Source organism: Callospermophilus lateralis, chromosome 15 (assembly GCF_048772815.1).
Source record: "Callospermophilus lateralis isolate mCalLat2 chromosome 15, mCalLat2.hap1, whole genome shotgun sequence".
NCBI classification, from domain to species: Eukaryota; Metazoa; Chordata; class Mammalia; order Rodentia; family Sciuridae; genus Callospermophilus; species Callospermophilus lateralis.
The window spans coordinates 24,492,991-24,519,010 of NC_135319.1; the positions used below are offsets into that span (position 1 = coordinate 24,492,991).

Here is a 26,020-nt window from a genome sequence, read left to right on the forward strand (position 1 = left end):
GGCAGGTAAGGAAAGAGACATGGACTGAAAGGCAGAGGTGAGAATGGGGAGGCAGGAGTTCAGAGACTGTAAAATGCCTCCAGAGACTATAAAATGGAACCAAGAGCGTCTGAGTAGAGCACAGCTGTTTCCTTTAAAAGTTCTACTGAAGCCTCCATGGATAACTTGGCAATTTCAAAAAGCTGTGAATCTAAGAGTGTTTTGTTTTGTTTTGTTTCCCAAACATTCTAAAATGATAAGTCCCCTGCCTAAGCATATAATGATATCTTCCTTTCCCAAAACATCCCTGCTTCTGTTTAAAAATCTGGCACAGTCCACACATTCTCATCGTGAGTCCTCCTACCATGTTCAGAGAGACATCTCTTATTCTACTCAGCATCCACCTTGCCCCACTTGTACCAGGCATGGCTTGATAACTCTGCCACTCAGTCCCCACGCCATACTCTCTCCTACTCAGGACCTCCAGGACAACTGAAAGGTAAAGGAACAGACAAATGGAAACACTATTCCAAGGAATCTGTAGATCCTCATTTAATCCTCCCAACCCCTCTATGAGATATCATATCAGACATATTTTATAGATGTGGAAACTGAGGCACAAGGAACATAAAATAACTTGTCCAAGAACATACAACAAGGAGGTGTTGGGGTGTGAATTCAAACAGCCAAGCCTTGGAAGTCATGCTCATAGTCATGCACATGACCTCTCCTAACAATCTAGAATAGGTGTTACCACTGGTGTTTTATAAAAGGAGGAATTCATGTCAGAGGGCTTAATGATAATGCACTCATATATCTAGCAAGGCATGTAGTGAGTTACTTGAATGCATGTCACAAGAACCCGCAGATCATGTTCATAATGCTTTCCATAAAAGGAAATTTGACTTTTTCCCAGGATTTTGCAGTTAGGGGGATGGAGAGAAGCTAGCTAAAGACCCACTTCTCAGGACTCATGCCAGGATTCAAGAGAGAATTAAAGCATAGAAAGCTAAAAGCTCAAAGCCTTCAGGAAGAAGATAGTACTCTGTCTCTACCTTCCTGTAGGTTTTCCAAAAGGATTAATGCGAAACTCAACTCAACTTCTATTTCCACTAGAAGGATAATCTAGATCAAAAGTTGATGTGAGATAAGCTGCTCCAAGGGAGGGTGGAGACTGCAGTGCTGAGGGGAAGAAAGAAAACTTTGAACAAAGTGGGAAATCCTACAAAAAGGAGATAAAAGGTGAGAGTCAAAGGAAGTATGGCTGAGAACCAGTCTGCCACAGATAGCCAAACAGCCACGAAGTCACAGACATCACCAGCCCTAAAATGCAGTCAAAATTTATTGAGGTTGTGGCCTTGATGGTTTCCTCCAAAATGGATTCGGGCCCCAGGAAATTCACAATTGAGATGGCCACCCAGCCTTGTGTGCACCCACAGCAGAAGGTGAATCAACCAAAACAGTGACCAGAAGCCTGGCCTTGACCAACAGCCTTGACCAATAGGGTATCTCCATCTAGGTTGGGAATGACTGTAAGGGAACACCCACTGCACGTACCAGAGTGGTAGTAGTGGAACCTGGGGTAGAGAATCCAGACCAGGGTGGAGGCTGGAGGGGCAGAACCCTGGACTTAAGGGAAGCAGGTTGCCAAAATGGTGAATACACTGACATCTGGGGACAGATAATTCTTTGCATTAAAGGACGTTCAACAGCATCCTTGGCACTTATCCTTCACTCTCAGTTGTATCAAATTAAATGCCTCTAAAAATTCCCAAATATTCCCTTGGGGGTAACATCACTGCAAGTTAAGGGTCACCAGATTAGTGGAATGATAGAGACCAGGCATCTGGTAAGTGTGTTCTATCTGCCGAGTCCATTCTAATTGATTTACAAACACTATTTTGTTTAATATGATTTTTATTCCTATTTTACAGATGGGAGACCAAAGGAACAGAGATGTTAAGCAATTTACCTAAAGTAATATAAAACTGGCAGATCTGAGATTCCAGCTGAGAGGTCTACTTCCAGATACCAGCTCTTACCCAGTATACTACACTGCCTCCCATTTTGTAGACGAGAAATCAGAAGTGCAGAGAAGTAAGGAACACCGTTAGTGTCAGGACCCAGATCTAAACTCGGGTTGCTCTGATGCCATGAAACCATGCCTAATGACTCTCCAGTTCCTCTCAAAGTGGGACCAGAAAGACTGGTCTCCTGACATGCAAATGGTGTCTAAGCAGAGCCTCAGTCTTCAGTCCATAAATAAATGCAGTGTAAGTTAATTTCTTATCTCCAAGATTAGAGGGATGGGGGATAAGTAACCAAGAGTTCCTCACTAGTCTCTTTTGGAATCCACATCTTTCCTTCTTTCCTTCCAAATCTCTCTCAAGTTGTTACACCTCAATCGTACTTATCTTTTAAAAATAAACTACTAAATTTATTGATCTATTGCCTATTCCTAATTATTATATAATCATATCACACACAAATCATTTATAGAAGTAGGTAACATAAACCTAGGCACAAACAAATCATAAAATCCCCACAATTAACATTACATTTCATTATTTTTCTGAAACAACAAAACAAAAAAATTACATTTGTTTTCTGAACAAAATAAAAGATAAAAAACAATGCATGTGTAGTTTAGATCTACACCTTTCTAGCTGCCAAAAGCCTTCAATTTGCTTTTTCCCTGATTCAGTTGCCTTCCATAAAATGAAGAATCGCATTTCTACTTTAAATGTGAATCCCTCTAGTATGCTTCAAACCCTTGATTTACAAAAATCTGACACCTACAAATCTTGTTGGGAGAGTGTGTAAGTCTGTAAAATGCTCAGGCAGACAGCAAGGTAATTTGCTTTGACTGGGAATACAGTTACCCAAGTAGCTCGCTGCTACAACACAAGAGTTTGTCTAAAAGCAGCAAAGCTGAGCATATCCATTGGCTGCTATCAAAGAATTCCCTTGAAGTTGCAAGGAAAATAACTAAAATTGCAGTTAACTATAAGGTTTCCCTCAGTGAATAAGGCATAAGATTGGGGCTATTAATTTTAAATGAAATTGCTTATTTTACTCTTGAAGGCAACTAAGGAAACAGGGAATTACAATATACACTAGCTGTGCCCAAGTAAATAAAGACCCCCGCTTTAAACCTGAGAAAGTGTGCATTGCCGGCACTTAGGTATTTGATTACAAAAACACAGAGAGCCAAACCGTTTGATCGAACATTTTGGGAGCTGATGTAGGAAACAAACTATTAGAAGGCTGCCTTTATATCTGCAACAACTGTGATTTCCAGGAACAATAATTTAGAACCATCTAGAAACTTTCTGTCAATATGAGAAATGAGAGAGCACAGAACTAGTTATTAAAAGCTCTGAGTTCCAAGCTATGCTGCTTACTAGTGATATAACTTATAGACCACAAGCTCTCTGGACCGCTTTGGCATTAATTGTATAATGAGGCAAGTGAACTTAGCATTCACTATGGCCCTTTTTAATTCTAACATGATTCTTTTTTTTCCCCACTTTTGCACTAGGGATTGAACCCAGGGGCACTTTAGCACTGAGCTACATCTCCAGTTCTTTTTTTTTTTTCCATTGTTATTATTTTTTTCTTAATTTAAGAAAAGGTCTCGGGGCTGGGGATGTGGCTCAAGCAGTAGCGCGCTCGCCTGGCATGCGTGCGGCCCGGGTTCAATCCTCAGCACCACATACAAACAAAGATGTTGTGTCCGCCAAGAACTAAAAAATAAATATTAAAATTCTCTCTCTCTCTCTCTCTCTCTCTCTCTCTCTCTCTCTCTCCCCCCCCCACTCTCTCTCTTTAAAAAAAAAAAGAAAGAAAGAAAGAAAAGGTCTCACTAAGTTCCTAGGATCGTACCAAACTGCTGAGCCTGGACTTGAACTTGCAATCTTCCTGTCTCAGCCTCCCAAATTGCTGGGATTACAGGCATGTGCCACCATGCCTGGCTCTAACATATGATTCTAACAGACAGTGCTCTGTGATGAAAAGAATACAGGTACCAATCCAACCAGACCTGAGTTCAAATTCACATTTCATTTGCATATAGCACTGTGACTTTGATCAGTTTTTTTCAATACCCTTGAGCTTCAAGTGCCTCAAATGTTAATTGTGGATGAATATAGTTTTTGAACATGAAAAAAATATGAAATGTAAATGTTAGTTTCCTTTATAGACTACACTGATTGATAAACACTTATGTATAAATTCAGAATCTAAAAATTCAAGCAGTCAAGGTCTTATAAGTTTTCAGAAAATTCACTTCATGATATAGCCCAACCTGAACTCACCGTAGCCCTTTGTAGCATTTATTTTCCCTATGTAGGTAAATACAGATATGTTTGTAGTGAAATACTGTGCTACCCTGGACCCCAATAGGAGGCCACAGAATCCATCTTGTGTGTACCTTTCATGCTACATTTCAAAATCTTGATTAAAAAAAAAATCTGGATTCTAATGAACATTGGGACCCAGAGGATTTATATAAGAATTATAAACCTATATGATATTATAGATCTTAATTATTCAGCATGTAGTTCAATTTTGGGAATCCTATTATTTGTAGCTTACAACCCAACATTACTTTCTAAATAAATAATTCATAAGAAAGCAAAATATAGAGAACACTGATATATTCCATTTTGTTTTCTAATTGCTAATATCAAGCTTTAATACTCTCTCTCAATTTTTATGCTCAGGCTCAGTGCAAAGAATTGTTAAAGCTGAGAGCCATGAGAACAATAAGAGGGGGAAAAAAGGGTGGAAAAAAATTATGATGTGAATGCTTTCCATGCCCCAGACACCATGCTAGTCCATATGTGCATTGAGAGGTGAGCCTTATCCCATAATAGCTTCCAGTCTAGATCAGGATAGACAGACACCACTCATTGTTCACTGCACCCCTCCCATGTGCCAGTCACTGTTCTGGGATCCTGAGGCTGGGATCACCAGAAGTGAGGTTACCTAACTCTCTGGACAGACAAAAACTAGGAAATAAATAATTTCAAGTAGTGAAGCACTTTGAAGAAACCAAGTTAAGATGATACAATAGAGAATGTGTAGGGACTCTGGTCCACTCAGAGATGGTGTCTTTAAGATGATGACACCAGAATGTGTATATGTGTATGTACACGTTAAATATAAATATATGAAATATATGAAATATAAATATATGAAATAATAAACAAAACAAGGGAGCTGAGTAACAAAAGAAATGTTAGCAGTAAAGAAATTTAAACCTGTATACAGGTATCCCAGAAGAGAAAGCATTTCAGACTGGTGTGAGCAGAGAAAGCCTCCAGGCAGTGAAAGTTAGAGTGGCCTTGAAAAGGAGGGACACAGCAAGTCATAGCAGAGAACAAGGAGGATAGCCCCCAACTCTGAGTCTCTGTTCCCTTGTTCCGGGCATTGAGATGGTCTGCCTCTAACCAAGTTTAGGATATAATCTGCCCCCACTGATTTATAAAGTCCTTTCCTATTATACCAGGGGTTCTCAAACTTTAAGGCAGATCAGAATCATCTAGATGTATTGATAGAATACTGAGAGCTGGGCCCCAGCCCAGGGCTTCTGTATCAGTGAGTTTGGGGTAGTGTCTGAGAATCCACATTTCTAACAAGTTCCCAGATGATGCGGATGTTGCCGGAACAGGGTCCACACTTTGAGAATCACTTAGTTCATCTATTATGTCCTCTGCACCATACATTTGAAATGGGTTCTGCAAATAAACAAAATATGTAGAAAGAGTTATCAACCTGCAAAATGACTGATAGTGCATTTTTGAAAATCAGGTTTTACTGAATACATTATAAAACTGGTCTAATCCTTGTGTGTGTGTGTGTGTGTGTGTGTGTGTGTGTGTATGTGTGTATGTTTCCTTAATTCCTAGTTGCCATGTACCTATATGTTTATTCAATCCCATTTCCACATATAAGCATCATGTATTTTTTTTTACTATTATTTATTTGAATTAGAAAATCCAAATTTGGCCAATGGGATGTATGCCTTCCAAGCATTTGTGCCACTGAAGCTTAAATCTGCAGCTTACTGAAAACACACAGAATAGTTTATCGTCTCCAAAATCCCTTTTATCAACCCCCAGTTAATCCTCAAAATAAGATAACTCTTCATTCTCTCAAACTGAAACTTCACTCCTGGTGCCCACACAATAAGAAAGAGAGCTAACAGTGCCACCTCATTTCACTGCTGAATAAGCAACAGATTTGGCAGCATCCCCAATTGGCTTGTAACCCAGAAGCCTTTGCACCCTGTAGGATTGACTGGCATCAGAGCAAAGGCTTCTGGGGAATACAGCCAGCCAGGTAGCAAGCCAGGGTTTTTAGTAAAACAAAGCAGAGTTCACTGCAGCCACCTAAATAAGAGTCATGTCTCTGGGGTCAGGTCACCTGCATTAGAGACCATTTAGCCTTTATCTGTTTTTGGCCTCTTTGGCATGAGGACGGATTTGGATTCTTCCGGGAAAACAGTTCCTACCCTAAAGAGAATTTTAATCAAAAACCTCTACTTTATTCATGGAGTTGCCAACTCAGACACATCTAAAGATCTGAAATTTCACCCTTCCTCTTGAACTTTGTGAAGTCCTTTTGTCTTACATTTCTCATATGTGATTGTCCATTCCTTTATTTCATAATTTAAATCTCTCTTCAAAACAGTACCACAGATATGCCAGGTCTAGACTCAAAACTAAATTCTCTTGTTTCATAGAGAGTTCCCTGATACCTTTCATATTCACCTGAGGAATTGGCAGTTATTTTTAACTTGTTCAGTGTCTCTTCTTTTAATAATCCATAGCAAAACATGCTCAGGAACCAAAATGGCAAGCTCGAGGGGAAATTCAAGGATGTATCCCAGTGGTGAAGAAAATGAAAAGAACTGGAAAGCAGTAGAAGGAAGAAACCATATAGTCAACTTACCACAGGACCTTAAGACAAATAAGTCTTGTATAGAAGCTAAATGCATAGACTTTGCATTCAGACAGTATTGTCTAAGGCAAATTGGTTCACCTCTCTGAGTTTGCTTTACTTTACTTGTCTCTAAAATAGAGTGAATACTCTCTTTCAGAATTATTACAATAAGTAGCAAAAACTTCATCTTAATCCCCCAGTACAATGCCTGAACCCAGTAAATATTCTTTCTTATTGTTGCTGCTGTGAGCCAAGTCAGTACCACAGACATACCAGATCTAGGCTCAAAACTAAATTCTCTAGTCTTTGCATTGTTCCATAAACAATCAAAAAATAGTTTGGTCAGTTGAGCTCTTGTACCACTAATAAGATTTCATGTTTAATATAATAACAAATGTTCTCGGTCCAAATACAACCAAATAAACTGCATTGAATGAACCATAAATTTATGTCAGTCATCCCAGTAAATTGATGCCATTTGCAAAATGAAACACCTGTTTATATAGAATATACAGAAAAGGCAAATTTAGGAAGGCAAGAAGCAGTTCAGTGGATGCCTAAGGCTATGAGTGAAACAGGGAGGGACTGCAAGTGGGGCTCAAGTAAATTGGGGAGGTAATGAAATGTTCTAAAGCTGGGTTGTGGTTATAGCTACACAATTCTATACATTAACTAAATACCCTTCTACTGTAAATGTCTAGTGGGTGAATTTTACAGTATGTAAATCATATCTCAATAAAGCTGTTAAAATCTTTCTTGTACTACACGACACATTTCAAAATGAACCAGTATTTTCATTTTCTAAAGCTTTCCATTATCATCTCATCATCATGACTGTCAAAAATTTGTCCAAGACCATTAATGTATTCCTCCACAGGCTAACAGGGCTGTTATCACTGTTTTTACTCACAATCATATTGTTTTTGAAAAGACATCTTGAAATGCAGAACCAAGGTCATTAACAGAAAACAAAATCTTATAAGCTAAGATTATGTCCTATGATTGAGAGCTTCTCAGTCTGGACAGCAAATATTCAAGTTGAGAATAGATGGTTTTCAAATAGAAATCCATTATCAGTGAATAGCTTCTATGCAAACATTTCAGGAAACAGAAAAACCACTTTGCTCTAAATATGTCTGATGGATTGAAATCAAATCATTAAAGCAGTCGGTCTTTAAAATCTTACTCAAGAGCACCCATACCCTAGTCTATATTTACAATGGCTGTATGTATTAAAACAAATGTTCAAGAATTACTAGGATAAATTCACAAAATTGCATGTGCTAATAACAACCACTAAATAATTCTTCTTTAAAATACATACCTATTTCCCTAGGGATAATGCAACTATTTTCACTATAAATTTTGCATGGTTCAGTTCAAACTTAACCAATCCATCCTTAACTTCTTTGTAGGCTTACAACTCCTTGTTGAATGAAAGAAATAGTGTAATTATGGAAGCTCAAGCTTGCCTATGTTCAACTTTTCTTGTGTATGGTTTAGCCCACACAGAAGTCATGTAGGATTCTTACCGTCACTCAATCTTCCTCTGAGTCATACCCAACAAAGCTAAACTGGGTTGCACTGGGCTCTGTTCCAAGCCCTTGTCATTACTCTACCTGTTTTTCCATCTCATTCTCTTCAGTTTAGAGATGTTCACAGCTCTTTAGTGAAAACCTGTTTCCTAAAAATTATGATAGTAATTATAACCTCAACATCAACTGATTATGAAGCCCTTACTCTATTTGGGCACTGTGCTGAGGGACCTACAGACATTACCTCTAATCACAGTAGATGCTGTAATCCTCATTTATAATGAGAAAATGGAATCTCAGACAACTATCACAGTGGTAAAGTAGCATCTGTATTAAAGCCCATGTTCTTAACCATTGTATGTGCTGTGTTCTGAATTTAATTTCCACAAATGTATTACTGAACCAGAGGACTCAGTGGATTTATTTATTTATTTATTTTGGTAGTTGTAGATGGACAGAAAGCCTTGATTTTATCTATTATTTCGTGGTGCTAAGGATCGAACCCAGTGCCTCACACATGCTAGGCAAGCGCTCTACCACTGAGCCACAGCCCCAGCCCGACTCAATTGATTTTTAAGAAAAAGTAATGAATGCATTAAGGCCACACAGAAAATGAAGAGGGCATTGAACCAAGCCTGGGAACCTAGTGAATCTACAGTGCTGTCACTTAGGCACTATTGAACTTGGGTTATATTGCCTCATCTCTTTGTTATTTTTCACATCTGCAAAATGGAGATGAGCTGTCCTCCTTTATTCACTCAGATATTTTGAGGTATAAATGAAATCATGCACATATTCATTTTTCTAACCAAAGAATACAATTTATCAAACCTCATTCTTATCATATGCCAAGGCTACAGCTGCATTGGTACTCAAGCCTTCCAGAAAAATAACCTCAGACACTCACAAAAGCATATGATTAGGTGAGGCAAAAGTTTTTTTATATAATTGGGTATTCCCATGTTCCATCTTGAAGCGCTAAGAGATGATGTGAAAACAAAATCAACATTTACATTTTTCCTGTTTTATTTAAGTTAATGTTGAGGTAAGCACCTAATTAAAAAGTATTTTGCCATGCGTTTGATGGTCCCTGTCATCTCATATATTAAGATCTATGAGACTATTTGGATACTCAAATTTAGCAAGCTATTATCCTAAGCTTGACAGGATTTTGTTAGTGAGAGTTCTGGCTGTGTCTGGAAAAAAAAAATGAGAATTTGAAAAGATTCTCCTATAACTATTTCCATTAGTTCCATACTTGTATTTCAAAGCAATCAATTCCTTTACTTTTCAAGGTTAACCAATTTATATGGTTTTATGTTGCAGAGCTTGAGACTAGACATTTACTAGAGCTGGAATACAAGTGTTCTTCTTTGGATAGACACTTTACAATCACAGATCATTCAGTTGAGAAGGGACTTTTTAAGACTCTGCAATTCCAGAAGTGAGAAACTGAAATGGCTTCAGAGACCAGGCAGATAATACAAACAAGGGACATGAGCTAGATGAAGAGGGTATGGAGTGGTGGGGACTAGGATGAAACTGGGGACACTGGAAATTCACAAGTCCCCCCCACCCAGGGTAATAAAATATAATTGCAAAAAAACTTTTCTGGTCAAACCAAGTATGCCTATAAGCTCTATGGAACCCAGTGACATAAATTTCCTACATACAAAATTTTAAATCTAAAGGATGAAATATCATAGGAACAGGAACCTGAAGAGGCTTCATCTTGACAAAGAATTTGCTGTACACCAGCTGTGTTCCAGGCTCCAAGGATATAGCATGGAGCAACGGTAACATTGGCCTTGTTTTTATGGAATTTACCATCTTCTAGGAGAAGTAGATGTTAACTAAATAATGATTAAAGTATAGAAATTTAAACCCAATGGACACACTGAAAGAAAAGCACACACCACTACAAACTCAAAACACCAGGATCTGGGAACGTGAGCCCAGGCCAGGTGTACTGGGCCCAACACGTGTGTGGGAAGTGCTTCAGAAAAGGCAATATCTCCCATGTTGCTAATTTCTAGGAATGAAAAATTATTCGTGGATGAGAAGAAACATTTACTATAACATTGCCCTACAGTAAGTAGCTCCTTAATAAATATTTGGTAAACGATTGTACAAATAAACAGATGTAAACCAATCTACAGAAACTTTTATTATAGAATGAAGAATCAGGAGATATTTGAAAAACTTTCTAATAACATCCAATAAAGATGCTAATATTAGGGGGAAATAAGTAAGAAAATGAGCTACTGACAAAATGAGGGGCTGTTTCTATAAAATGGGAATTTGATTCAATACAAATAGAGGTTACTTAAAAGTTTTAAATTAAAAAAAAACCACAAGCACAAGATGGAAAAAACTTTCTATGTATGAAACAGCAATAAAATGCTTTAGGAATGAGTAGTTGTATTGGATAACAATTTGAATATAGCAGACATACAGTATTATTGTAAGAATAACTATTGGACTAAAAGAAAATATCCCCATGGCTAGCATGGGTACATAGGTAGATGGTATGTGAAAATTTTCTGAAGAATTATATAAAAGAAAAAAAAAGGAAATGTAAAATAGGATTTCTGCTTAAAAGTGCATTTTGCAACAAATATCTAAACAACATAGGATAAAAGAGAATGAACATGAGTTCAAGGTTCACAAAGATCTGCATTTGAACATTTCAGTCTACTGTTTTAATTTGGGCAAATTGTTTAACTTCTTTGTACCTCATTTTATCCATCTGAGAAAAAGGGGGATCATAATAGCACCAGATTACTACAGTTTTAAACGATATAGCTTGTATGTCATAGACCAAGACAAATAGCTTTAGTAATTATCACCATAAATAATAGACCAGTAAAACAAGGCTACAAAATAACTCTTACTGCTTTAACTTTACAAAGAATTTCTCTAAAGAAATGAGAAATTATATTTTTGTTCAGAAAAGAAAAAAAAAGATAAACAGGAAACAAAGAGCCTAGTTTAACAAAAGAATGTTTAACAGGTTCTTCCCATTAGTGATGATAAAGCAGTGGATTGGACAATTAATGGGAGTCAAGAAGGAAGGGAGAGAGAACCTGTCATCAATGATTTAAAAACTCACTAGCAAGAGTTCACCTAGATGTTATTTAATAGCCTCTAAGTCCACCTAGCAGAGAATCCCACTCTTGCCAAGACAAATAAATGTATACTTGAGTCATTTTCCATCCATCACCTTGACAGTAACCCTTAGGAATCCAGAAGATGGAGCACCTCTGCACTATGATAGATGATTTACATGGTGCAGGACTTCAGCGATGGCATCCAAAGACAAGACAAGCCACAGAAGAGAAAGGGTCAGCTGAAAAGAATAGCCTCCTCTATGATAAGTGGTATCTTCGTTTTATAATTTAGAAGGAAGGTTCTACAATATTCAGTTTTATTCACCTCTCTGCACACCTTCACGATATTTTCACTGAAATATTCCCATATTAGTTCTTTCAATTTTTCATTCATTGGGATATAGAAGGGTTATCCTGGATTGCTTCAAACGATCATAATTATGTTATAGATGGAATACAACTTTTGAAGTAAATAATAGAATAATCCTCAAATATCAGAATTTTTTGAAATCATTTCTTATAGTTATTCATAAATATGTAAAAAAGTACCCAAACACACATATTTGATTCTTGTAAGTGCTTCAGTTCTCCATTTCTGGAAGTTTTTGCTTTAATTACTTTTATTTCAAAGAGCATGAATTATACTCTTTCGGCAATTGTCCAGCAAAAAAAAAGAAACATTTTTAAGCCAGACTTTTCCCACCAAAAGTCAAAAAAGAGGGGAAAATAAACATGTTAGTGGCTAATCAAAGCAACAAAAAGGCAAAGACTGGATGAACTCATGAAATCCATAAACTGGTGGCCAGTAGTTAATAAGATGATCCATTCACAGTGAGCTTGTTTCAGAATTACATCCATTCAGTTTTACCCATGCCAGTGCTGCGTGAACAAGGAATCCTTTAGTTGTTCTTCATTTCTTTTTTTTCCTATATGAGAAGAGAGGTGTCCTACTAAGACATGCTAAAACATCTGGAAGACAGAATCAGACAAATTATACTTTTTATGCCCTAGTTTCCTTCTATGATGAACAACAAAAAAACTGAAGTGATATTTGAGGACAAGAAAAATGAATATTTCCTGATCAAGGCTACAACTGTTTTTTTTAAAAAAAGTCATAGCATAGTTTCTTTCACAATATTTCTAAAGCTCTTCAGATCTATAACAAGAAACATTGCTCATACAAATGTATGCTGGAATTCAACACTCGACTTCTATAAAGCCAGGTATTAAGTGAATGACTAGAAACTTTGAACTTTTTTTTTCTCATTTTTCACTGTACCATACACTCTGGCAGGGTGTGGGGGGATGTCTCTTAACAGTGCAGAGCTGGAAAATTCTATTAAATACAATTCATTTGCTCAAAATAAAGAGGGACTATGATGAGTGTATCTTCCACACCAAAAAAAAAAAAAAAAGAAAAAAAAAAAACTATTCTTACTCATCTAAGTATCTCTGTGCTTACTTTTATAAGCTTTGATATCCAGACAGTTCCAAAATAAGAGGGCAGTAGTTACCTAGAATGAAGACCATGATTCACATTCGCAGTAAGTTCCATGCTCCACTGTGCATGCTCTGTGCAACTTAGGGTTTATTCCTCTTCATATTTGCTTATTTTTCTCCTCCCGCTGACAAAGTGAGCTGCCAGGGCTTAGCAAAATGGTACCTGTCACTTTCAGACGCTTAATATTCCTCTGTGTAAAGATGTGGTAACACCCTGTCAACCAGCACAAGTCTAATCTAAGGCCATCTTCTCTTTCTCACCATAAAATAAAAACATGTGTGACTCAGACACCCATGGTTTAGGCAAAGTATGACTTCTGAAGGTGGCAGTGTTGTGTTGTGCTTCCTTTACAGCTCGCTTGCCAGCCACCTGCAGGTGCAATAGAGAATGACTGATCCATCCCACAGTCCATCCATAACAACAGCTCCAGAGGGGCAGAACTCAAGAATTCCAATTTTTCTCTCTTGTCATGGAAATCCTTTTTTCTTTCCCCTTAGTCCAGACTTAGAAGCACTGTCGAAACCATAATTTATTGATAAAGCTGGAGCATTAGGATGATGTAGAGTTTTTTTTTTTTAAAAAAAGGATGCTTTTCCTTCACATTATCTCATTATGGCCTAGATCTAGTGAAATCTTGATATTACTATAATACAATTGTTTCATGAAACAGCAAAATTATTTTTACTTAATTAGGGTGCATCACTGACATTCAACACAATTAACCAAATGAAACTGACTGGATCATACTATAATTACTTCATGTTCAAAGAAGTACAGTGCTACTCTAAAGAGCAGGTATGGTCTAGAAGTGAGAAAAATGACACAGCTCATTAGAAGGTCAATAACATCAGGAGATCTGTCTTGGAAACATAATCCTGGAAAAATAATTTAAGCTATTTACTTGTGCTTTGGCTGGGCATTTTCCACCTTTATACAGAAATTAATGCAATTACATCTGATTTACAGCAAATCTGATGAAGTTTAATTTGCATTTATGATCTTTAGACAGACAAAAGTAATTAACATCATTGTATTTTTGATGCAGGCAAAAGTATTATATGTTGACACTAAATTGTCACTGACTTTTTTTTTTTTTCTGTACTAACTACCATTCTTTCCTGTCTTAGGATAAATGAACCCAAAGAAATATTTTCCCAGGATCCTACCTCCAGTTTTGCCCACCATTCTGATCCTAACTGATAATGCATACTTAGTGAACACATGCTTTGGGTCATGTTTCTTTATTGTTGCTAATTCCTCTTATCCCTCCCCCTTAAGTCCAATAACTAAATGCACTATTCACATGGAAGTGTTTACTTCCCTTATGATTAACTTCCCTGTGTAATTAATGTCCCTAATCCCTGGGCAGCTTTATTACATCTCTTCTGCTTTAACATGCTATCTGCCAGCTGAATACATTTTCATATTTTAGAGGGAGGAAGAAAGAGACTAGTAGGTTCCTCCTTGCTGACTCTAAGAAGATGATTTTTACCAAAAAAAAAAAAAAATATTTGCAATTATATTAGCTAATTTTCATTACTTCCTTAAAGTGCTATGTTGGCTGATCCTCACCTGAGAAGATAATGATTAAATTACAAATGTAAATAGGCTCCTATCAAAGACCATTAGGAACACCTTGAGAGTTCACAATGATGTAAGGGGGAAGAAGGCAAGAAGGAGACACACAGCTGGCTACAGGGGCAGCAGTGAGGTCTGACCACTGGAGCTAGGGCATCTTATCTCCCCCAAGAGCCTTCCTCACAGAGACACCCAAGGCCCCTTACTGCAGGTATCATCTCAGACCTCTCACCTGCTAGCAATGCCCAAATCTGTGCACTCAAACAAAACCATCTGGATAGGGGGCTGAGAGGTTGATGTGCTTGCTCTGCTTTCTCTGAAACCTCCTTGGAAAGTACTCCTCAGCCTGAGCTCAAGCTGTTTGCCTTAAAAGGATAAAATATCTGTAGGGGGAAAAAAATTGTAGCTGGCTGCAGAGGCATCACATACCAGAAGGAGAGGCGCTACAAGCCCAGTACTGCTCTTCCAAGAGGCTCTCATCAGTTTCGCCTTCGTCAACGTCACAATGCCCAGCAGCAGCTGGGACCCAAGGAAACAGTGTTAGTGGCTAACAAGGCAGCTGTCCTAGTAAGAGTGGAAAACAAACTTGCAATGATGGCTGATCCTAAAGTGTGTCATATTTGAACTGTGGCCAGGACTCGTGGCTGGCAGGAAAGGGGAAACACACTTCCTGATTGAACAGAGCTGCTGCCACTTCAGTGTGTCCTGGGACTGGAGCAGGTAAAACTCCAGAAATCACATGAAACTGACAGGTTCGGATGCTGTGCGAATCACAGCGCCGCCGGATCTGCCCAGTTCCACTGCAAGTCAGGGATTTGGGATGGCCAAAAGGGACCAAGGAAGGTGCTTCCTTGAAGACCAAAGACTGGGATTCCAGTAACCATTAGCAACCAAAGTTGAATGGGCTAACACTGAAGTGCTCAACCTTGAATGCATATTAGAATCACCTCAGGAGCTAAAATAATATACCTATACCTCAAGTCCACCCCAGAACAATGGAATCAGAGTCTCTGGAGGTGGTACCCCAGCAAAGATAATTTTTAAAGCTCCCTAGGTGATTCTAATATGTAGCTAGGGTTGAGAATGAATAAGGCTAGGTAATGATAACTTACTTGGGAGAATAATAAAACACTAAATATGTACACCTGTAATTTGGCAAAGAATCCACTACTGTGTGCAAGCCCCCAGTGCTCAAAGGTTTTAATCAACAAGAGACATTCATCTCTTTGGATGAGAAATTTGCCCTGGTCTTTTGCTTAATACCACACACAAATATACCAACATACACACACACCCTGTCATCTTCCTATCAGAATGGTTCTGAAATTTTGTTGTACATTGGTGTAACCTTAGGAATCTTTAAGTGATGCTGATGCCTAGCTTTCACTCCCAGAAATTCTGATTTTAATTGGTCTGGGGTAAAACATAGGCAATTAATATTTTTACAAATCCATCAGGTGATCCTAACGTGTAAACATGTCCGGGAACCAAAGTTCTATCTAATTCCTTCTACTCCTCCCCAAATTCTTCTGCTTTCTATTTAATTCTGAGTGAAAAGATAATCCCCTTAGAACAGCCTAAATGTTATTCTAGATGTTATTTCCTGAAATTGTCTAATCCTCACACCTTTGGGGAAGCAGGTAAGCATAGTGGTTAAGGAGAAAAGCTCTGGAGTTCAAGTTCAGGTTCAGCCTTGTAAAAGTATGCACCTTGGGCAAGCTGCTTGGCTTCTCTGAGCCTCAGTATTTTGTTCCTTTTCTATAAAATGGCGATAATCTGGAATCTTTCTCACTGAGAAGATAAAAGAGTTGAAAGAGATGATCCATGTTAGGCACCTGAGCAGTGCAAGTGCATGGCACAGCACATGCACTTCATAAATGTTAACCATTACGATGATGAAGGACACTGCGATTTTTGAGCCACTAATTCAGAACAATGGTATGCTGACTTAGTGCCTTTATTCCATTCCTCTGAAACATGCACTGCACAAATACCACCAAGTTCTTGCTGATGTCAGATTAAGAGATATTTCCAAGGGACCATGTAAAGCTTTTGAAACAAGTATGGATCTAAAGGGAAACATCCTCATGATTTTCTGCAAGTAACTCAGTATGGCTCCCCAAGAAGGCAAACTTTCAATATACTCCAATAGCTGCCTTTATCCATAGAGTACTTACAAATTCTGTTCCAGTTTGGGGGCATATTTACTCACTTACAGAGCCCATCACTGCTTTCCAAATTCCTTGCAAATATGGCAAAAAAGCTTTAACAACAGTCACCTTGTTTTGCCCTTTCCTGTACCCCCCCAAACACACACATCTCTTCTTCCCAAGTTACTCCCCTGCTTTTTTCATATTAATAACTATTATTATAAAATACATTCAGAAACTAGACACTTTGGGGAGTGTACTATTAGTCCCACCTTGCACTAAACATCTGCTTTGTGTAGCTGCAGCTTTTGTGGTATTGTTTATATTTACATGACAGTTTTGGAGAGAGAACATTCCTCCGCTCTTACAAACAAAATTATACTTAGAGAGTTCAAACAGGCTGCACATACTTAACTTCTCAGAAAATAAATCTTGAGGAGATGGTGAGGAACGCAGTCATTACAGGAGATGGTGAGAGGGAATGAGACTGGTGTCAGAAGGCTGGGTGTGAGGAAGTAGAGGGGGAAGCAGAGAGGGCCTGTCAGAGCAGGGGTGGCAAACACCACCAGCTCAACAATTCAGATTAGGATTCGAAATGCCACAGATGTGATTGCATAATAAGCTGTTGAGCATGCTGGTAAATGCTGCTTTCAGCATGTGCTTATTTGTCACATTGTCTTGCATTCTCCGAGCTCAGAAGGTTTAAGTCAGAGGGTCTGGAATGCTAGCAATAGGCCCAGTTCCTTGGGATGGGTAGCAGCACCTATGGTAGAGATGGCAGAAAGAGCAGCAGCCTGGTGTTCGAATATGGTTGCTAGGATACCATGGAGACCCTCCATTGCTAGGCAGACAGAGGGAAAAAAAAATGTGTCCATATGCCTTATAACCTGCAAACAGCAACAATAGGAACATCGGCCTGTCTTCCACCCATTCCCGTTAGGAATCTAAACCCAACTCTTTAGTGAAATAACAAGTAGCAGGAGCTTGGAAATGTGGCCCAGTAGTGCAGAGAGGCTGGTCATTTATATTCTCAGGCAGTCTTTAGAGCTACTCTATTTAAGGGCTTGTCAGTATTTTCATTATAAACCCCGTTTTAGGGTCACACAACCTGACTGCTTCAAAACACCCAAATAGGATTTTAGCAACCTGGTATCGTACATTATTATAAAAATTTCTGTGACTTCAATTTCACTGCACAGACTGTAATGTCAAATTAATGATCAAACTTAAATTGGAAGGTATTATAATAACATTAGGTCAGAATTTAACTCCTCCACAAAAACAGGAAAGATCAATCTCAAAACCCAACTTCAGGTTCAATTCTCATCCATGTCCAGTTTGCCTAGGTATGTGAGGAATCCACAGTGCTAGTTTGTGGCACATAATTAGATGATTTTTAATGGGAACATTCTGAAGTGAGTGGAAAAAGGAATGTGGTTTCTTTAAGAGTGAAACTTAGTTTCTTTAAAGGTTCTAATCATCTGCTGCTTGCTTAAATTAAATATTCTTACCTAGTTACTATAGTTATATGACTATTATCAGTACTGTGCTGATGGGATTCTGAGATTCAGAGCTTACTTGTGGATAACAATCAGTTCTGGTACAAATCATACACACAAATGATTTGTGATTACTCTAAAAACAAGCAGAAATGCCCTTTTATCTACTTTATAAAATTATAGAAACCAAATTTCTCCTTCTCTCTGGCCTAAACTTGCGATTTCTCAATTCCTTTTATGTTGTTCTACTATAGCTATTAGTTTCTGTCATTGCCTAAATATGCCATTTCCTTGCTATGGCTTAAAACTATTATCTCCCCGAAACCACACCTCCTCCCCAACCTGCCTCATCTCATTAGCAAGTGCCTACATCAAGGCCATTTTCAAATACTTCTTTAAAAACTTGAACCTCTACAAGAGTTTCAGATAGCACAGAATTTAATGGATCTACATATTTTGCCAACTGTCTTAGTTATCTCCCCTGCAACTTCCTTATTCAATTTTCTAAAATATTTACTTGTACAGTCTTGTTAACACCTTGCTAACCCCTCAATGGCAGGATGGTATGTATCTCTCATCTCTAATCCTTGCAATATTTTTATATGGCAGATGTCCATAAAAATATTTAACTGATCTGTAGGGAATATTTGGAATTTAATTCCTACCTTTAAAGAAATTTAGGTTTTAATATTATCCCATCTACAATTGTACTAGAATTCTAAAATTCTCTTGACTTCCTAGAGAATTGAAGACGTAACCTCGAGGAAGATTTATTTCTCTTGACATATATTAGTGTCAAAGTTTAGAATATCAGATAAGATTGTTTTAAAAATTAATGCCTCAAAAATAAAAAATATATTTTTTCATCCTCCATTCTTCCCATGTACTTTATAATTACAAAGTAAAACAGGACAAAACATGCCATCATGCTCTGAAATACAGCTACCTCTGGGGTGAAAGGAAAGAGCTTTACAAAAATCCAGAGATGTTAACAAGTTATGATAGGAACACAAGTCTATACAGTCCCGCTGAAATTACATGGAAGTCTATGACAGCAAAATGAAAAAGATTTGGGAACACTCTCAACAGGTAAAGGATTTTGAACAAATATATCAGATACTAATCTAGTCCAGGGTTCATTTTTCAGGACTCAAATGTCATGAAATAAAATTGCTTTAGAAGTGGGTAAGAAACAACCAGTTATCTGATCTAATAGAATGGATGGTTGAGTTTTGTTGTTATTTTTTCAATTTTTAAGGGTTTAATTGATTTGGTTTATTTAACAATATGAAATCTAGTAGCTTACATTCTCAAGTAGCTATTTGGTGGCAATGGAGTATAGATTCCAACTTTCTCCATCAGTTCTTTGCTCCACATTCATAACCTAAGAAGGGGTTAAGGGTTTTATCTATAGAGGTTGTGAAAGAGATACACAGAAACACTCCACCAGCTCTCAAATGCAGCAGGAGTGCCCTGGCTCTGTGCTAAATATGACAGAGCCTTCTTTCCAATCCCTACTTTAAAGGGAAAATTCCAAATCAAGACTCTTGAATGTTAAGAAGATTAAAGTTATGAAGTTACAGATATATACTACTTTTCAAATGACCAAAAATCACTAAGAAGACAAGAATCTTTTTAAAACATTATAATCCTCAAAAGACAACTTCAGTAAGCAAACACTAAACAAATGTATTTGCATACATTGGATAATTGAATGGAACATCAGCTGGGCAGTTACCTACCTCTAAAAGGACAACCAAAAACCAATATGAGCATGAAGTTAAAATCAATTTTAGCCCATTTGGATGGTTTTGTTTTAATTAGAACTCACAATAACCTATATACAATTTTAAGAAAGATAACCAAATATAAGTTTCACTACAGATTAAATATAAAGACATAACACTTGTTGCCAATAAGTCTATATGATCAAATTATTCAAATGGAATAAATTGAAATGCAAACTAGTCTTCCTCAGATTGGCAAGTTTTCTGAATTCCCTGTGGAGCTATTTTCTACAATTGTTCCAATAGTGAAAGATAATAGTCATTTTGCATACAATATGTTTCTTTTTTTCCCTAAGAAAGGTACACTCAACCACTCAAGCCAATTTTATTCTCATTTTCTTTATGTAAGTGTGAAAAAAGAACAGATGTTTTTCCAAAATTATTTAAGCTTGGAAGACATTCTATCATTTTCTTCAATATAATCCTTCAAGAATCACAAAAACCACCATGGCAATACCTTACCAACTGAGTTCTTTAAAGAGCAAGTTATTAAATAAATATCAGAATGCACAGCATTGTTCAAAAGATAAAATGTTTATTATAATGGAATTTTATGAATTACTTGCTACAGTAATTTCATTTTCTACCAGACTTGGAAAAAAAAAATCTAGTTATTCTACATGTCAAGCACTAAGAGGATTCTAAAACTTACCACATTCTACAGTTCATTCCCTGCTGCCTACATTTCATTAGATCTTCTCTGATAGAATGTTTAACTGGAGTTATCAGCTAGCTTGATCATGCTTCATTATAAAACCTATTAAAATGGTATTTCTTTAAAAGCAGAGCTTGCTCTATGCTACTCCAAAGTCTTGCAGATACTAAAATGAGATGCTATAGAATGCTTAAAGATGCAAAGACCTGTCTTTGAGTTATATTTTCATTATGCAAAACCTGGCCCAGGAGAGATGGCCATGTACCTCATTAGCTAAAACAGGAAAGCATGTCGGGACTGCAAAATAATTTACCAGAGAAAGTTGCAGTGAAGTCAGATCACTCAGGTTTCTAAGACAGGTCTAACTCTACTGAACTATTATTGCAACTTAGTAAGCTTAGAATCTCAGAAATATTTATCCTTATGGTTTATTCTCCAATCCTTCACAGAATACAAACTCCTCCTTAAGCTAAAACTATGTGAAGAATTGCAAATGTTCCATGGGAACCAAGATAGGTACAACTCTAAAGTTTCCAAAAGTATGATCAGTACCTACTCTTGACCCACCCCCATCCAATACATAAAATGGAGATAATAAAGTATTCACTCTTTCTCCTTATATTAATTCTTATGTTTATGAAGTAAAGGGTTCCAAGAGACCTTATATTATTATTACGTAACACATGTCATCCAGCCAATGTGATGTAGTTAAGAGTAGAGCAGCAAAATCCTTTGTTTTATCAATTATGTCATTATCTATCAATTAAAATACAATTTATTTTGGTGCTCTTACTCATTCTCAGTTTATCTCATGCTCTTGCTGCTTGTTTTCTAAATGCACTCTGAGTTGAGTGTTGTGTAACAAGTTTCATTGAATTTTCTCATCCAAGTTATGAAGCCCACTGGCATTAGAAGTACAGGGTTCTCTAAAATGCTAGAACAATACTAGAGTGGTTTCATTAGAAGCCAGGAGTAAGTGAGAGTATGTGTCCACACTGTAAATAAAGGTAAGTGCACTTATCTGTATTGGACCCTGGAAACATACAACCCTCTTGGGAGATGGATCTGTTCATTAGTAATCATTAAAATTCCTTCAGGAAAATAAGCAATATTCCCCCTCAGATGTTATAAAACAGAACATTTTTTAAAGAATCAACAGACTAGTCTTCCATTTATGGATTGTAAATGTCATCCAATTCAGGAAATCAAAAATTCTTCCCTTTTATATGCATATTTACGTATTTTTGCACTTTGGGGATGATAGAACATCAAGTTTGAAGGGTACCAGCGTGAAGTACTAGCATGTAGAGAAATCCAGGAGAGCTACGAGAGCACGGAAAGTAAGGGTGATATCAGACGCATTTCATTTCAAGTCTGATGAGCCTGCATTTAGGATTTTCCGGCTGGGCAGGTTTGCCAGGGCTTTGGGGAATGGGGGGTTTTATTCCTCACTCACATACATGGTGGGACACACACCTGGGGCGCGTTCAAACTCTAGATACAGTAGGTGGCATATCAGTGTATATTTTTAAAATACCTTGGCATTTGACAAAGGCATGAAGGCAACGTATGTGCAGTGAGTCTGGCTTTGAGAAACGTGCACAACCCCGCAAGAAGTGCCCGTGAAAATGAAACATTTCTGAGGATGAGGACAGACAAGGCAAGCGGGAGGGGCGGGGGCTGACAGACAATACAGAGACCCGCAGCTCCCCACCGCCAGGGTGCCACATGGACCCGGCGCGTAACCCCTGCTTACTGTGGGCTCTTGGGGTAGAAGGGCAGGGTCACATGGCTGAGATCCTGGATGTCGAAGGCGGTGGGCTCCGCGGAAATCGCCTGTCGCTTGGTGCGCGGCTCACCCTGCAAGGTGTTAGCGCTCTGCTTCTGCGCCTGCTGGGTGGCCGGTCGGATCACCGAGCGGTACTTATCCAGCTCGTTCTGCAGCTTCTGGATCAGTTCGTCCTTCTGATCCAACTCCAGCTCCAGCTCGTCGATGAGAGCATCCCGCTGCCTCAGCTCCTCGATCTTCTCCTGGAGCGCATACTGTAAATCCCGTAGGGTGCCCATACTCCTCCGGGCTGCCGGGGGCTCCTTCCTGCCGCTGCTCCGCGTCTTGGGGCTTCCTCCCCTCTCTGATCAACTTTCCCCAAAGTCGCCGCTGCCTCCCGAGAGCAAAAGCTTCCTAGTTGAGACCAAAGCCAACCCTGGCTTCTGAGCATGCCCAGTCCGCCGGCTCCAGCCACCGAGAGTTTCTGTGTGCAGATTCCACTTCTCTGGGCTTACCAAGAGGCTCAGTGTGGAGATGAGCAAGACAGCAGGTCCAACCTGGGATTCAACCTGAAACGCGGTGGGCGCTGTAGCGTGGGGGAGAAAAGCTCTGGAGGCGCGGTGGCCCGGGAGTGGGAGGAGGGGACTTAAATGGGGGCCTCTAGAGGCAGCCGCTCATGATCCCGGGTCACTAGTGCCGGGCGCCAAAGGAAGCCAGCGGCGGCGTGTGTAGGGAGCTTGATAAAGCTTTGGGGCGCGCTAGGGGGTGTGCAGGCGGAGCGAGGCGGGAGCATCACTTTGCGGGTGGAGAGGTAGGAGGGAGAGGACAGAAGGACCGGAGCAAACTGGGGAGGCGTCAGAGGGTTCCAGAGCGTACCCGGCTGGTGGATCCTAGACTAGGATCCTGACCACCCTGGAGGGCGGGGTGAACTACGCATCCTACCAGCTCAAGCTCGGAGTTCTCCGAGGTGTTTTGACCCTCAGCCTCCCAAAGAAAAGCTCCAGAGTGATGTGACTCCGAGCTCTCCCTCTATCACGCCACCTTTCCCACGGGGAGCTCCTCACACAGGTGGCTAAGGCTTGCAGAGAAACTTGCCTCTTAGGATATGAGAGCGATGCCTGGGAGAGATTCCCCCTTACATCCTCTGGGGAAGAGGGTGGAGGAAAGGTTCCGAACCCCTCATCTCCATCCCACAGGCATTGCTACTATGCCTGCTAATTTTCTCCTTTCTTCACCTTCGGAACTCAGTTCAATGAACTCTTCTTAGTGCAAAGGCCAAAACGGATTTGGGCCCTAGAAGACTACTCAGCCTCTCCTTTATCCCATCCTCTTGAGACAGTGTCTACAGGGGAGTTCACTGATGGACCCCCCCCCCCCGGATTCTTCCATTTGCTGGTTTGGGTCGAGAATGGGTAGTGGCATAAAATCATTTTCAAGTTCCAAAAAGTACATCCTGAAACTGAATCATATCTTTTAAAATATTGCCGCGGTAACAACCAGGCTGTTAGAAATCTTTCTTTCCACTTGGATGACAAGGTAGGAATTTTGACACAACTTTGAAGAAGACGGAAAATAGTAAAAAGGAGGGGTAATTACAGGGTCTACAGGATACTGTACAGTGTACCAGTATATATTCCAGTTATATATACCAGTATATATATACTAGTATATATTCGTGAATCTACCTCTCTCCTACTCATACCTCCTTCCCTACCCACTCAATACTTTCTAAAATGATGATAGTTAGATCGCATCCGTTCTGTCCAAGGGTTATTCTTCCAACATCATAGGAACCACGTTTAGAATTCCCAAAGTATTTGCCTAATATTTGCCTAAGTTCCTAATATTTACCTAAATCTTCATCAACTCATCCAATTTTATAGCTTCTTAAATAAAAGCTTTTAAACTACTATTCCTGGGCACTCAATTGACTTTATCATCCTCAATGTTCAATCTGTCCATTCTTTAACACTAAAACAAACTAGATTTTTAAATTTAAAAATGAGTTGTAATGCAGAACTATTTACTAGAATTGAAAGTTAGCCAAGATTACTTGCTCAAACTTGCTCACTTTTGCCTTCAAGATGCAATTCTGGATCTGAAGGAAAAAGAAGAGAAAGAAACAAAGAAAAAAAACGGTAGTCACTGGCATATTAACAAGGTTTTTGATTTTAAGTATACTTGTTTGTAATTAGAGGTGTAAATGACAAAGGATATACAATCCTAAGCATTCTTCCACAGAGATTATGATCTAATTCTCTTAGTGTTGATGACATAAGACATTTAATTTGTCTGCTTTCCAACACAAATATTTTGGAAGTGCATTTATTTCAGAATGTAATATATAAAGTGGATAATTCCCGAAACATTTTCATTTGTAATGAATACCTTACAAATACCAGTAAATAATAGTTCTGAATTATTGTTGTCTTAATTAAAAGTGAACTAAGCAGAAGTACTGTGACTTTTTGGAACTGACTATATTTTGAAAGTGCTTCTGTGACAATTTCCTTCTCCCAGGCAAAAGTCCAAATTTTTATCTTATTTTAACCTGTGGGAATTTTTTACTTCCTGGGAAAATGTTTAATACCAAATGACATTTTCTTATAGATCTATAATTAGGGTCCATGAGGCCAAGAGTTTATATCTAAAAATATATTAGGAACAATTGATAAGGGACATCATCAATCAATTGCTAAACAAGGCTTTGTTTTCAGAGTTCACTGAGGCTTAAATGAGGTTATTTAATGTCTGTGAGCAGAACAAAGTAGAGAAGATTCATCCTCATTTGTACACATTTTGACCCCAAAGATTAAAAAAAATTCAGAGATTTTAATCAAAAGTGAGCTTTTAACACTGAATCATGTAAATACATTCACTATTTAGAGTAATTATACACAACTATAGGATGTATACATGCTGCACTGTCATTTTAAATACAATTTTCATGATACAAAATATGTTCCCTAATGATGTTCATCTCATTCCTTGTAGACAACTAGAGATATAAAAAATGTGCTCTATATATGTAATATGAATTTCAATGCATTCTGCTATCATATATAAATAAATTAGAATTACAATTTAAAAAAAAATATGTTCCACAATGAATCTAATACTGAGAATCCGAACTGTCATAAAAAATAAAGAAATTAAATGACTGAAAAGATGCAACACTTACAAATGACTTACACTTTAAAAAAGTGTTCAAGATATAGAATATATTGTTCAAGATATAGAATATATAGAACAATATATCATGTTCACCTATAATATGAAAAACAATTTGATTTTCCCTTAAAAGCTTTCTAATTATACAAAATTCAGAATTTGCAGTTTTTCTCTTGCTTTTTTTTTTCTTTCTTTTTTTAAAATTTTTTGTACTGGGGATCACCTCAGGGGCACTCAACCACTGAGTCACATCCCCAGCCCTATTTTTTTATTTTATTTAGAGACAGGGTCTCACTGAGTTTATTTAGAGACTGCTCTCACTTAGTGCCTTGTCATTGC

The 26,020-nt window shown here is 38.2% G+C and overlaps 1 protein-coding gene across 2 annotated transcripts in view; it reads right to left on the bottom strand.

Annotated features, from left to right (window-relative positions):
* Prkg1 (protein kinase cGMP-dependent 1) overlaps positions 1–26,020 on the bottom strand; it is a 1,145,359-nt gene that overhangs the window by 1,045,423 nt on the left and 73,916 nt on the right. The window contains exon 1 of one of the 2 annotated variants that reach the window (XM_076834290.1): positions 22,499–22,809. The exons of the other annotated variant lie outside the window; for it this stretch is intronic. Coding sequence (XP_076690405.1) covers positions 22,499–22,809 — 311 coding nt within the window. Of the gene's footprint in view, positions 1–22,498; positions 22,810–26,020 lie in introns of those variants that run through there. 2 annotated transcript variants of the gene reach the window in all.